The sequence below is a fragment of the Dermacentor silvarum genome, chromosome 10 (assembly GCF_013339745.2).
Source record: "Dermacentor silvarum isolate Dsil-2018 chromosome 10, BIME_Dsil_1.4, whole genome shotgun sequence".
In the NCBI taxonomy this organism is placed as follows: domain Eukaryota; kingdom Metazoa; phylum Arthropoda; class Arachnida; order Ixodida; family Ixodidae; genus Dermacentor; species Dermacentor silvarum.
In genome coordinates, this window is record NC_051163.1 from 48,811,017 (window position 1) to 48,824,200 (window position 13,184).

A 13,184-nucleotide genomic window follows, 5' to 3' on the forward strand; every position below is an offset into this window, starting at 1 on the left:
TTCTCTCTCCCGTGCAGCGCCGCGATGAGCGCTCGGGCCGCTGCCGCGAAACCATCTACCGCTCAAGCTAACCATCTCCCCGCTGCTTCGCATCAACACATGGTTCCCTTTAGCGGGAGATGGAGTAAATTTTTTCTAAAATTTTCCGGAAGTTGTTACTCAAAATATTTATACCTGTTTGAAGTCCGGTGCATATGGAACTGTACAGATGTGGTTTACTCTTGTTCTTCTCATCCGCTGTCGACAAACTTGAAGTTAGGTTGATCTAGAACTCTGTGTTGCCACAGACGGTTGACAACAGACAATGTGTAACTGTGTTTGGAAACCTTTGAGATTGCGTGAAAATCCAGGATGCCGCAGCAACATGGCCATGCACTATGCATACATAGTTGATACTTCATCTCCGTTTAGGTAATTAAACGCAGTATTTACCATAGAAAACTTGAGGAGATAGTTACTTCTTCCACGCACATGAAGATGCAGCTTTTGCCATCTAACCGCGGTATCGAAAATTTTGAAAATTTTCGCAGGTTAGTAACATATCAGTAGACAATAAAAAGCAGCTCGAAGAGCTATTATGCACCGTATAGCTGTAGGGGACGACAAGTGTATGTCGAGAGTGGGACGACGTAGCCGAAATGACGATGAAACGACCACGAGGACATCACGACAAGGGCACGATAACGAATGCAAGACGACGGTAGCACAAGCACGAGTGTATGACGACAGCATGATTAGGATAGAATGATGACGGAACGATACCAATGGAACGACAAAGCCTGTATGACGACGAAGGTGCGACGCCAAGGAGATGATGTCTCTCAAGCGGTTGCCATAGTAACACGTCAGCGTGACGACGATGACTGTGTGGTGACAAGATTCGGATGACGAAGTTAGAATGACGACGATAGAACGGGAACACGGCATCGCTACTACAGTATGCAACGAATGCATGGTGATGGTCCTATAACGATGATGGCATCACAACGGTACTCATTGAGAACAGTTGGATTAGACAATGGCTTGGCTCTATGACGTCATTGCGTGAACCGGATGACGAAGCGGGAGGGACGATTATCGAACGACAATGAAGGCATAACAAGAAAAGCGCATATCTAGCGGCCCAACCATGAAGACAACTTGGGTCCCCGGATCGGCGAAGTAGACTATCAGTGGATGCCGAGAGTGTGCCGTCCATGACGTCACAGCATGACACCGGTACGTGGCGGCCGTTATTGGCATAGCTAGCTTTTCAATATAGATATATTGATTTAAATGGAGAGAAAAAATAATGCAGAGATAGGCAAAACGCTATTCTGAAGCATGTATAGTAAAATCTTATTAGTTAATTAATGGTATAGGTCTTCCTTCTTTTGAGTGTGTTACGACGCGCTGTTCTATTAGACTATAGGCGGCTATTTGTCATTGCCCCGTTTCAAAGGGGACGAATATGGAAATCAACAACAATCTTGAGCGCAGAAGCACTTTGTCACAGGTTCGCCTGACACGTAAGCTGTTACTGTCGACTGCTCATTAGGTTGCCAACCTCGTTGATAGCAAATAAATATATGCTGAACAACTGTTCGACATCGGTTGCCGGCATAACGCGGATTGCGAGACAAAACTAACACAAACTCAAAATGGCTGGCAACAGATATTTACCTCGCTGTTACGAGGATGGCACGTGTACTGACCTTGAGGTTATGCTTCTTGGCAGGCAGTTGCACCCTCTGAACCCCGTCTTCGTAGAATGGCTCTCCGTCCAGGGGACAGACGCTCCCTTCGTCTTCGACAACGCAGCCTGCCTGGCACTGCTCGCACAGCGCGTGGAAGCAGGGCAGAAGGACCGTCGTGCTTGGAATCACGTGACACAAGGAGCACGCGTAACGAGCCAGCATCAGCTCATCGGCGAACCGTGTCGGGCGCCAGTTGACGCCGCTGACCGAGTCGCACACTCTGTGCAGAGCTCCCCGTCCAGCATCAGGCATGGTAGCAACGGAGAAGAGTGGCAATGACCACATGCGCCGAGGATTCACTTATGGGGGCGCTCCGGTCACGAGCACGTGACCAAAGATAACGGCGAGAGCTGGCGTAGCTGTTTCGGCGGAGGTAGAACTGTCTATAGGACGGCGCCAAGAATCGGTGTCTACGAGCAAGTCGCTTTCGCTCAGCCACGTTCGTTTGTATTGCGATAGAAATTATATGGACACTTCAACCGGATTTCTGCCGTCGCCGTCGTCGTCGCCGTCACCGTGAGGTTCCGTATAGATAAAATCTTCGCCGCGCGCCGTGTGCCCGAGCGGAAGCGTGCGGGGACGCGCGCTATCACGGAGAGCGAACGCACTCAATCTCCCACGCGCAAGCAAAATAAGGAAGCGGGAAGCGAGCGCCGGAAGGAGCGGGAGGGAGGGAGGGAGGGAGGGGGGGGGGGCGCACTTCTACTCTGCCAACAACCGCGCTCGTCGCTCGCCCGCACCGTCTCTTATCTCCACACGGCTCTGACCTTTGTTTGGGCTGCGCATTCGCCGCGCTATTTCCGTTGAAGCGATAGACCGCACGTACAGTCAACCACAAAAGTTTGCGGACCACGCGAGCGCGTGGCCAAGAGCCTCTTCGCGACACTTCCGCTACGTCACCAGCGATCGACAGCAGCGCTACGTTGAAGACGCATCCCTCCTTAAATCTATGGCCTGTCTATTTTCGCACTGTGCGCAAATATTTTCTACCTATCTCTTTCAACGTGACGCGCTCTTTGTTAGCCAGGGCTACTTGCTTATATTTTGAGAGCAGAATATCAGTACAAGTAATCAGACAGCGTATTCTTCGGCTGTTATCAGTTCTATTTTCGCGTAGCCACGCTGTTTTTTTTTTCGTGAGTGCATGAGTGAGCGGTGAGGCAGCCATGGGACACAGATGCTTAGTCAGTAGGCAGAATTTTTCCGTTCCTACCCCATCGCTAAGTGACAGTAGCGGCCGGGATTTGATCGCCTGCGCCCAGGTTTTGCTGCGCAAAGCCCGAACCACCGCGCTGCTATAGTGGTTACATTTAGAAAAATAAGAAATAATCGGGTGCGATGACTCTTTTTATAACCCTTTGCGACACGGCGTCCTCGTTTGGGGACTCGAACTTCGGAGGCGCGTCCCACGCCACGTGTTTCTTCAAATGACCTAAAACTCAGTGTGCACATTCGTGTCCGCTTCCTGATGGGACAACTAGCGGTCAGTTAACTTCATTGTCCTGCGTATTGCTGCAGATGATCACTTTGCTGGAGACACTACCATGTTAGACAATCGTTCGACGTGCCGCGTTCCAAGACCAACGTCAAGAGTATTTTTTTTCTCCGGTCGACACGAATACAACCGAAAAAGCAAGTGTGCATGCGTTTCGGGCCTAATAGTTGATTATTTTTATGCAAGCATTGAAGCTGACGGATTTCAGAATAATTAGATAATGAGTTATACGCTAATTAATTTTTTTTACTGAAACTCGCACAAAACAGCACATTGCTTCGTCTTCTTTCTTGGAATGTAATAGTGAGCGTCTTGAAATGATGCCATGCGCATTTGACGCATTTGCAGACAGTGCATCATAATTCGTGTCTGAAGGGGATGAATTTATTCACAAGACATTTACAGAAGTGTGATGAAACATAGGTCTCTCAATGATCTAGTAGGAAGTGAAATGTCCGCCGTTTTCTAGCACCTTATTGATGCGTGTGGGCATGGACTTGTACAAAGATTCAGTAATCTCCGGTCGACCGCGCAGGCTTTCCCATTCTTGTGCGATCGCTTGCCACAGCGTATCGGCCGTGCGGCCGCGGTTGGCTCGTGTGGACAGCCGTTTCTTCAACATGCCCCAGACATTTTCTATGGGATTCAAGTCGGCGCCACATGGAGGCCACTCAAGCTGGCAAACAGCATGTTCTTCTAGCAATGACTGGACGATACGTGCTTTATGGAACGGGCTGCGGTCGTGTTGAAAAAAATAGCAGCCGTCGCTGAAGGGACCGTCCAGCGCATACGGAACGAGGTGTCTAGTGATGACGTCGCAGTACCGTGACGCAGTGAAGGGCCCTTCCAGACGCACAAGGGGACCAAGGCCATCTTTGCTGATTGCTCCCCATACGCTCACGGAACACCGTCCACTGGATAGAACACTCTGTGTGTAATTAGGCAGATATCTGCAAGAAATAGCATACAATTGGGTTCCAGCGGCGCGTCTAAAAATGTTGTGATTCCTCTTGCGTATGAACTTTATAATGCTGTTATAGAGTTGCAATAGAAAACGTGCAAACATCATTAGATAGTACTGAAAGACCCACTGGCAGCTTTTAATTAGCTTCAGAGTAAGTAGTACTATGAAACAATCGTTAATGTTTTCAACATAATACCACTACAGAAAAATCTCGTAATGTCCAAAAGCTCATTTTACGTGAAACATGTTGTGATGCAGAATTAGCTTCGTGAATTAACTGCCAATACACTGTAAACACACCTGCAGTTTAGTGGACGCCAAACCCGCTTCCGTTGTTCCCAGCGCGTGGAAAAAGTTGACTCGTCGCTAAAGATGACATCGCCCCATTTCTCTGTTGTCCAATCTTTCATTGCTGTAGCGAACATGAGTCGTTCTTGTAGCTGGCTGTCTGAGAGGCAGGGCTTCTGTGCTGCTACGAAAGACTGCAGGCCAAGCTCACTCAGCCTTCTTCTTACAGTCTCAGACGATACCGTGAGCGAGAGCGCTTCTCGGATATCCTCTGCACTTTGAAAAGGATCAGCCACGATGGCGGCCGTAATCAGGCGGTCCTCTTCCTCAGTCGTGGCCCTTGGACGCCCACTGCGCTCCATATCTGTGAATCTGTCATCGTCGCGGAAAGCTTGAATAATCCTATTCACGGCAGTCCGGCTCCTGTTGGTTCGGCGGCAGATTTCGCGCTGAGGTATTCCCTCTATAAATAAACGCACAATGTGCCTTCTTTCGTCAAGTGGAACACGCAGCGGCATCTTTCCAAATAGGCAATCACCACGTGGCCTGAAGCAAGTCTACTACGTTTTCAGCGACTGATGCGAAGATGCGCCTATGTGTGAAAGAAAATTTTCTATGCATCCGCTTTTTCTTTATTTTTGATGACAGTGATACACCTCCCTAGCCTTTCTCTGAAGACGCAGAAGCAGCAACACTCATTGGACCAAGATGCTGCCAACCAAAGTGCGCCAGTAAACGTCGCGTAAAAAAATCGTCGCAGCGCTTCGTGACACTTATCTACCCACTGGCACACCAGTCGACAAAGGTTGCAGTGATTGCTCCGATACTGCTATCAAGCCAGATATGTGGCGGTGTTATCGCAGACAGCGCTCTGCGTCAACACAACGAACTAACAATGTCATGCACGGGAATAAAAAATTAACAGGCAGGCGAGTACCAAGAGGGCTCATATCCGGGAGAGCGCCCCTGTCGCCGCTAGGTGGCGTACCGCTAGGTGGCGCGGATAGGCAGTCTGGCACGCGCTCGCGTGGTCCGCAAACTTTTGTGGTTGACTGTACCTTCGCCCGCTGCGGCGTATGCGCTTGCTGCCAGCGTTTTGGCAGTCGTTGTCTGCAGCCATTCAGTGTGATCTATTCGTGTTTGTTTGTGCGCGCTCACACCACGCTTGTTCATTCAGTTAGTAATAGTCGGGCCACATTTTCCAACGCACGCTACACATGCAATGCTGCCCGTATCGGCAGTGCAGCGCTACAGGTGTGTCCCTTCGCACGCTCTGCCCACGGGAAGCGCTTCTCATCAACACCACCGTTTCACACGCGCCTTCTCGTGGTCATCGAGTCTCTCTTCATGTCGGTCTACTTACGCCGCAGCACGCCTGCTTACTTAATCAGCTCATGTTTACTACAATTCATATTGCTAACAAAGCCGCTCACCTTACTTCGTATGACATTGCTGTGTTGCTATCGCATTCATTGCTTCGCCCTTAGGGCGAAACTGTGACATTTTTTTTTCTGCTGTCTGTGCCCCAAGCCCGTTATTCCTATAGTGGCACGGGCTGGGGTAGTTTGGTTTAGTTTTTTTTCCTTTTTAACCCCACAATATTCTATGTCTGTGCCCCAGGCAATGCAACCGTATACATGGTATCGAAGCTTTCACTGAAGTCCATGCGTTCAGAAAATGGCAGTTCATCAGCGTTTTATGGTGTTCAGCGCAGTCTATGCAAGTAAGGGTACACTGTCAGAGTAAAAAAATAGAAAAATAAAGTGGATAGGACACCATATATTTGGTAAAAGAAGTGACGTTGTTTTTGTTGTTGATACAATTTTTCTTTTTTTTTTCTTTTGTTCGTTATTTTTGTAGCGTTGCGATTAAGGCGGTATTTTTAAGCATTCTGCAATTGAACACAAGTGCGCTCTAGATTAGGCATTGAACATGTCAAACTCCGTTCGCTTGGTGCTTTAAGTTGATACCGGGCTTCTAGATGCAAAGCGTGATCAAATGCGGGCTCATGTCTCGTGACAAGTCCCTTAAGTTTAGGTATACTGCTGTTATGCCTTGGTGTCGCTGCAAGAATTAGCGCTCTGCGTGTTCTGGACCATGGCATTAACTTGGCCCATGTTCGATATTTCTACCACATCTGGCTAAGCACACGTTTCCACGTAACATGTTTGAGCGGAATGGAAGAGCCGCTGTGAATGCGAGCGCGGTCGCAGAAGCCTCCGCAACATTGTGTTTTGTCCTTCCGATTCTACCTCAAGCTTTTAGAAATCACGCGGCGTATGAAATAATTGACGTGCCCCAAAATTTAACGTACCGGCGCTTTTACATTTTGCCCACATGGAAGTTTGGCCGCAATGATGGAACCGGCAAGCTCGCGCTTAGCAGCGCATAGCTACTAAGCAGTAGTGGTGGGTGCAGGACATGTGCATTTCGATGGCGGACATAACAGTCGTGGAAATATTTATGAATAGTTCTGGAATGCTGCGATCATCTGGAAGGAAAGTTTGTATAAATGAAGACGTTCACTTTGCTCCTTGCAATGAAACACATCGCATGACATGTCGCCGCGTGCCATGCCGCGCACTCTCTCTCTCTCTCTCTCTCTCTCTCTCTCTATATATATATATATATATATATATATATATATATAACGCACGGCAAAGCGCATAGTCGGAGGCATTTTTTTCGAAAGTTGCAGAAATAGTCTATTTTGCAGAAGAGTTTAACTGAAAGTGAGTTTGTACGTAGCTGCAACGGCGATTTCTTAAAGCTTAAGGTTGCTCTCGAGTTAACCAATTTTAAGTATTGATATATCAGCTTTTCAGAACTACGATGCTATATACGTATGATTAATATTTACAGTGCCTTAACACGGCTTATATTCACCACATGCATGCACGCAAGCAGTCGTCGAAAACGCCCACTTGCGGAAAGCGCTGGCGCAACCGAAAACCGAAACCTCGAGCGAAAGATTCGGACTACTCGGCGCAGTAATACATGTGCATAGGCTCCGCCACCGTAGCCTTCGCTGCACTGCCACAGAAAGTTGTCGCCAGGTATAGGGGACCGTTTGTTACTGTCCCGTTCCAAAGGGGATGCCAATTCATCATCATCCCCAATCGCGTAGCTAGGCGGCGAGATCGAAGCCTTTCCCTTTTTTTCGGAGATGCAGGGAATTTACTGATGACTGGTTGATGCCGAAGCGTGCCATGAAGGCTCTGTTGCTGGACTGCACAGTCAGCCATCAGCGCCGCCATCGCACAAACTCCTCGGTGACCTCGAAAGTTGAGCCAGTGTAACGTGACGGGAATAACTTTTAATCATGGATTCCCGGACCACCCCCCCTCCCAACCAAAAAAAAAAAAAAAGGCGCAAGTTGCTTATTCGGAAGAGTTCACACGCTTGGCAACTTCCCTTTTTTTAATCATTAGTGCTTACCGTATTTGCTCGTAAATGGCGCGACAACGAATTTAACGCGATGGGGCACATTTGGTCTGCCAGAAAAAGAATACGCGTATAGCGGGTGTTCAAAATTAAGCATTACGGAATTTTTAAAAATCACCTGTGGCAGGTAGCGTAATTCTTATCGTTGAGCTGGGTTATTCGAAGACGCAGACATTAGTAGCACGAGAAATCGACACACACACACTCAATTAACAAAAATTCACCTAATGAACTTTTTAGTTAATTACTTTACGACACATATTGCAATTTACGAATTGTAGCCGGTGAGTTTGCACGACGCATCCACTTGTAATACATTTCCAGGATGACACTAGTTTCGAGATATTATTTCTCAAAGTGCGAGACGAAATATATGGGCGTTCCAGTTACTTGTGTGCTTCAATGTATAAAACAGCGGGGGTGGGGGGAAAGCATTTTGTTACAAAAAAGTCAGGGGAACAACAGAGCACTTTTAGGGCGCGTTTGATGGCGCATATCTCCAAGCTGGTGTCCTTCTGTAAATTCGTTCCAAGTGGATACGCCTGACAAGCTGACAGGCTACAATTCGTAACTTGCAATATGTGTCTTAAAGTGAATAAACAAGACGTTAATTAACAAATTTTTGTTAATTAGATGACTATGCGCTTCGATTTATCGTGCTACTAATGTCCGCCTCTTTGAATAACCCAGCTGAACGATAAGAATTATGCTATCTGCCACAGGCGATTTTTAACAAATCGGTAAAGCTTAATTTTGAACGCCCTCTATATTACTACTCTAACGCGATGGGGTGGCGCAAATTAACCACGAACGACGCAAAAAAAGAAAAAAAAAAGCACGGATTCCTGCAGGGGCGCTTTATTCATCGAGACTGTCAAATCCCATTGCAAAATACAGTGGAAGGACAAGTATGTCCAGAATTCACTCGTCAGTGCTCGGGCCTTTGTCACTCTCGGCGAGAACAGCGTCGTCGCCCTTGTAAATAAGGCTATTGGACAGGAAGCACTACAGATGTATGCGCCGTTAAATGGCATGTGCGACCGCGCCAGTTTGAACACGGCCCCGTACGCGATAGCGGTGGTGACCGGTAGTTTACCTCATTGCAGTTTGAAGCGCTAGAAAAAAAGAAAAGAACTAGGTAAATCGCTGTCACGAACCCTAATATAACTCCATGCGTGTTGAGAGGCCATAAAGTTTGAAAAAGAAAATAAAAATGTAACTCACGTTATATTTATGCAAATTTGGTACGTGTCAACGCAAAATTGTCGAGCTGTTAAAACACTGACGTGTGATACTGAACACGCCGCAGTGCGTCAGCCTTCCCCACCGCATGAAAACAGCTGTGGAACGCCTCTTGAAATCGTTTCTCTAAAAGTGAATGGACTCCACTCCAACGGGTTTCCATAATGGATGGATAAGATAATGAATACATTTATTTCGATTGTTTGAAAAGAAAACGGCATAGTTGGCGGCTATAACGGCGAAGTGTCTTGAATATGAATAATTTTCTTTCGAGAAATGAGACCACCGCACCTGCTCCAACATGCACCAGCTTATCAAAGCTGGTTTACAGGCCCTCATGGCCGTAAACCGGACGTCGAGAAAAGCGGCGACGCGTGACGGGATCAGTTAAGCGCCGTCACTCACAGTCGTGTATGCAAATGTGAACCTGCAGCGAATGTTCAGTGAACTTTGTCCTAGTAAAATAACGAAGAAAGTAAACTTGCTGGCGTGGGTCGTAATCTTCCTGTCTGCGCACGAAGTCATAATGACAAGGATGCGGCTTCGCTGATTTTACATAAACGACATGCGGTAAACTGCTGCTAGTTGAACACGTGCTCCAAATTAACCTAAGCCCCCATTGTGGTACGCCATTACGCAGCACTTTACCAAAAGTCACACTGCACCATGCGCGTCGACAACCCAAACGACATACTACGCGAGGGTTACGGTGCTCTTCAAGGTCCCTGACATCTGATACGACCATCAAGTAAACTATTTCATTCACATTTTCACAGCTAGACGTGCACGTGCCCGAATCCTCATGCGTGCGCATCCCCCTTCTTTGCGAGAGAATTGAAATATGAGCTTCCGGGATGCGTATCGTATCATTGTGCGCACTGAGTAAGCGTTCGAGGTACAGCCGAGACTGGACAGTTAGATTTTCCAAGTTGCGAAGGATATCCGTCGCCTCGCCTTGCAATGACACCAGTACACCTGAATCACTTGCAGTCGCCTCAGCCTCTTGTGACCGAGAACTTTCTTCCTCTCTCGAAGCGAGCATTCGCTCATGCTGCTGCGGAGCTGCGCCGATTGCCTCTGAGAATTTTTCGGCGGCTGCAACCACGGCGGCGTTCATTGTTTGGAGGCTAACCGCTAGTGTGGCGTTTAACTCTTGCAGCTGAGCGCCTTGGGTTCTGGTAGCCTGCGTGAGTTCGTTCACTTGGCTCTGTAGCGTCGGGATCTCGTCTTCGTACGCGTTTCCTGCTGGGACCTCGACTCCTCGCGCAGTCGGAGTGACGTCACGGGTAGCGGCAGCAGGTTGACTTTGAGGCGAGGACTCGGCGAGCATCGCAGATGAGAGGTTGCTTGCACAGCACCCACCCTTGTAGTGGGCTGCTAGCCTAGCGTTTGGAATATTCTCGCTGCAGCGTTGGCACCGAGAAGTGTGGAAGGCGCACTCTTTCTCGAAGTGTTGCAGGAGCATCGCCAGGGGGCCGACGAAATCGCATCCGTGTGCTTCGTTCCAACAGTAAGCCTAAAATTGAAAAAGAAACCAAGCAGAATATTCTGTTAACAAAACTCGCTTCGCAGATATATCTTTGTCAGTGACTCACGGGTGCCCCGCACTTTCAGTGCACCCAAAAATTAAGGACGTCATCCGTGTCGTCCTAAAAGCCAGGTGATGGTAAAACCCGCATGACTTCAAGTGCACGTGTTTGATAGTAGGTGCCCTGGTCGCGGCTTTCACTACATTTTATTCATCTCTTTTTATTCGTTCCCCCTTCGAAAACGCCTTGATTGAAACAAAAAGGATTTTCATATAATCGATTAAAAGTTGACAGTACAGTAACATAATTCCGCGCATAATTTGAAGTGGACGATCTTCTAAAAGAAGTACCTTGTTATCGTTATTCAAGCCAAAATTCATACTGTCGAAGCCAGAGATGGGCAACCACACAAGGTTCCTACGTCATGTCTTCGACCTCAACCTCAATCAGACCTCAACCCCACAAAGGGAGGTGAGGCTGACGACTGGTAGAAATTTCGCGAGTGAAGTCAACAGCGTTGGCTTCAACCATCAGCATGACTGAGCACTTAGCGTTTATCAACACTGTACATTCATGTGGCGCCGCCCTGAAAGGCAGAAATCAACACACATTTTTCGCCCCGATGCCATCCCACCCCAAGATCTAGCAGCGTGAACTACACATGTGAATAATAATGACAAAAGCACGCTTATAAGTTGTCATGACAATAAGTAATGGGTGATCTGGTCATCCTATTTTTGGTGGCGCAACGAAGAGGAAGTAACAAAAGATAATTGAAAAGGGCATCTTGGGCACTGCCAAATTGCTGAGTCATGGTAACTGACGGCAGCGTTCCGACAAGCTTGCCGGAGCGCGGTGAACTCCGTGCATGCGCTCTGGTGGCCATAAGTCTCGGCAATGGTAAGGTGGTGACGCTACGCTATAGAACTCTGTTGTGCGCCGTCGAGCGGGAACCTTGAAGGCGACCGCCGTCGTCTTCTTTAGTCGTCTTCATACCGGGTTGGCGAAGCAGCGTACTGACCAGGAGAGGGCGGAGAGACAAGAATACACGATACTCACTGCACTCTCTGTATTCTTGTCTCTCCACCTTGTCCCGATTAGTGCGCTGCTTCACCAACACGGTATGATGATTCCTCACCAACTCGCCCATCTTTCCCCATCACTGAACATCTCTTGCCGTAATTATCTGGCCCAGCCGCTACAGGGGAAGAGGGTGGAGAGAGAAGGGGAGGGTTGTGCTGCCCTCGTCCTGTCTGAGCGCTCCACCAGCGTATTCTTTACCGGCTCGAACGAGCCTCTGCAAGAGCCAGTCAGCTTTCAGTGAACTTTCATCCACCATATACCAGTTACCTCCGACCAACGACGAAAACGGTCGAAAGAGCCAAAGAAAGGTATTCGATATCATATGAAACGACCTTACAAACACCAAGAGACGCATTCCTTACGGACGTGCGATCAAATCCCGACCACGGCGGCCGCATCTCGCTGGCGGCGAAATGCACCAACGCTTATGTACCGTGCAAGGGGGGGGGGGGGGGGGGGTGCACGTTTACGAATCCCAGGTGGCGCAAATTAACCCGGAGTCCCCCGCTACCAGGACCTAAAACCAGGACCTCAAATGAGGTTTTGGTTTTAGCACGTATAACCACAATTTCTAATGTTGATGTCTTGCTGCTGAACGCTGAAGTTTGCTCAACACAAAGCTCGAGCTCGGTATAATGCTCTTGCTTCGTCGTTCGAGCGCCAGCCTTGCCTGGCGAATCTGAATCGCGTCCTTCCACTGGAGTTTCTTGCGCAAGCTATAGGCGACAGGGGTACACTCTAACAGGGGTGTTTTCGGGCTAATGTGGGGCAGGGAGGCTTCATCGCACAGCCTATGTCAAGCGCTGGAACGTGTGCATCTATGGTAGCTCGCATTCTATGGTAGCGAGCTACCGTGAGACAGCTTAAGCGCAAGGTGACTCATCCCACCGCAGTAGCGTCGATACCACCGACCGGTGTTGTTACGCCGGCTCGCGAAATTGCCACTAGTGCAATGCGATATAATCCCGGTGCTCGGCCTTTTGCTGCCATTCAAATTAGTCGCTACACTGCAAAAAAAAAAAAAAAAAGTTCACACCCTTTTGGGTCGTATCTTCTTCTCAAACAATAATCATCTACCTTGCTTGCGTTTCCTTTCTTGAAAACTCAGCGCTGAATACTTTCCTGCCGAGAATGCTTAGTCACGCTGACAACGCTCAAGCCTTTCGTGACTAGGACGTACCGGGCTCGCAGCGTTGAAGAAATGAAATGCCGACAAGACAGATAAAGATTATTGTTTGGGGACAACATACGGCCCAAAGGGTGTGGACTTTTGTTAGAGTATACGCGCTCCGCTGGAAGCAAAGAAAAAGTGACGCAGTTGAGGAAGCAACAGCCCATGCCAGCGATATCGCGGTGCACGAGGCATAATGGCACCCTACTCGCGAAGAACACTCGTTCAAGGT

General features: G+C 48.4%; 1 protein-coding gene across 3 annotated transcripts in view; it reads right to left on the bottom strand.

Annotated features, from left to right (window-relative positions):
* Positions 1-8,676: 8,676 nt before the first annotated feature.
* The window catches only part of LOC119431184 (TNF receptor-associated factor 5), a 48,733-nt gene continuing 44,225 nt past the window's right edge, over positions 8,677-13,184 (bottom strand). The window contains exon 2 of one of the 3 annotated variants that reach the window (XM_049656783.1): positions 8,677-10,685. In XM_049656783.1, the coding sequence (XP_049512740.1) occupies positions 9,567-10,685 (1,119 nt within the window). In that variant the 3' untranslated portion in view covers positions 8,677-9,566. Of the gene's footprint in view, positions 10,686-11,876; positions 11,996-13,184 lie in introns of those variants that run through there. The other 2 variants (XM_037698654.2, XM_049656784.1) reach the window with 2 other exon arrangements.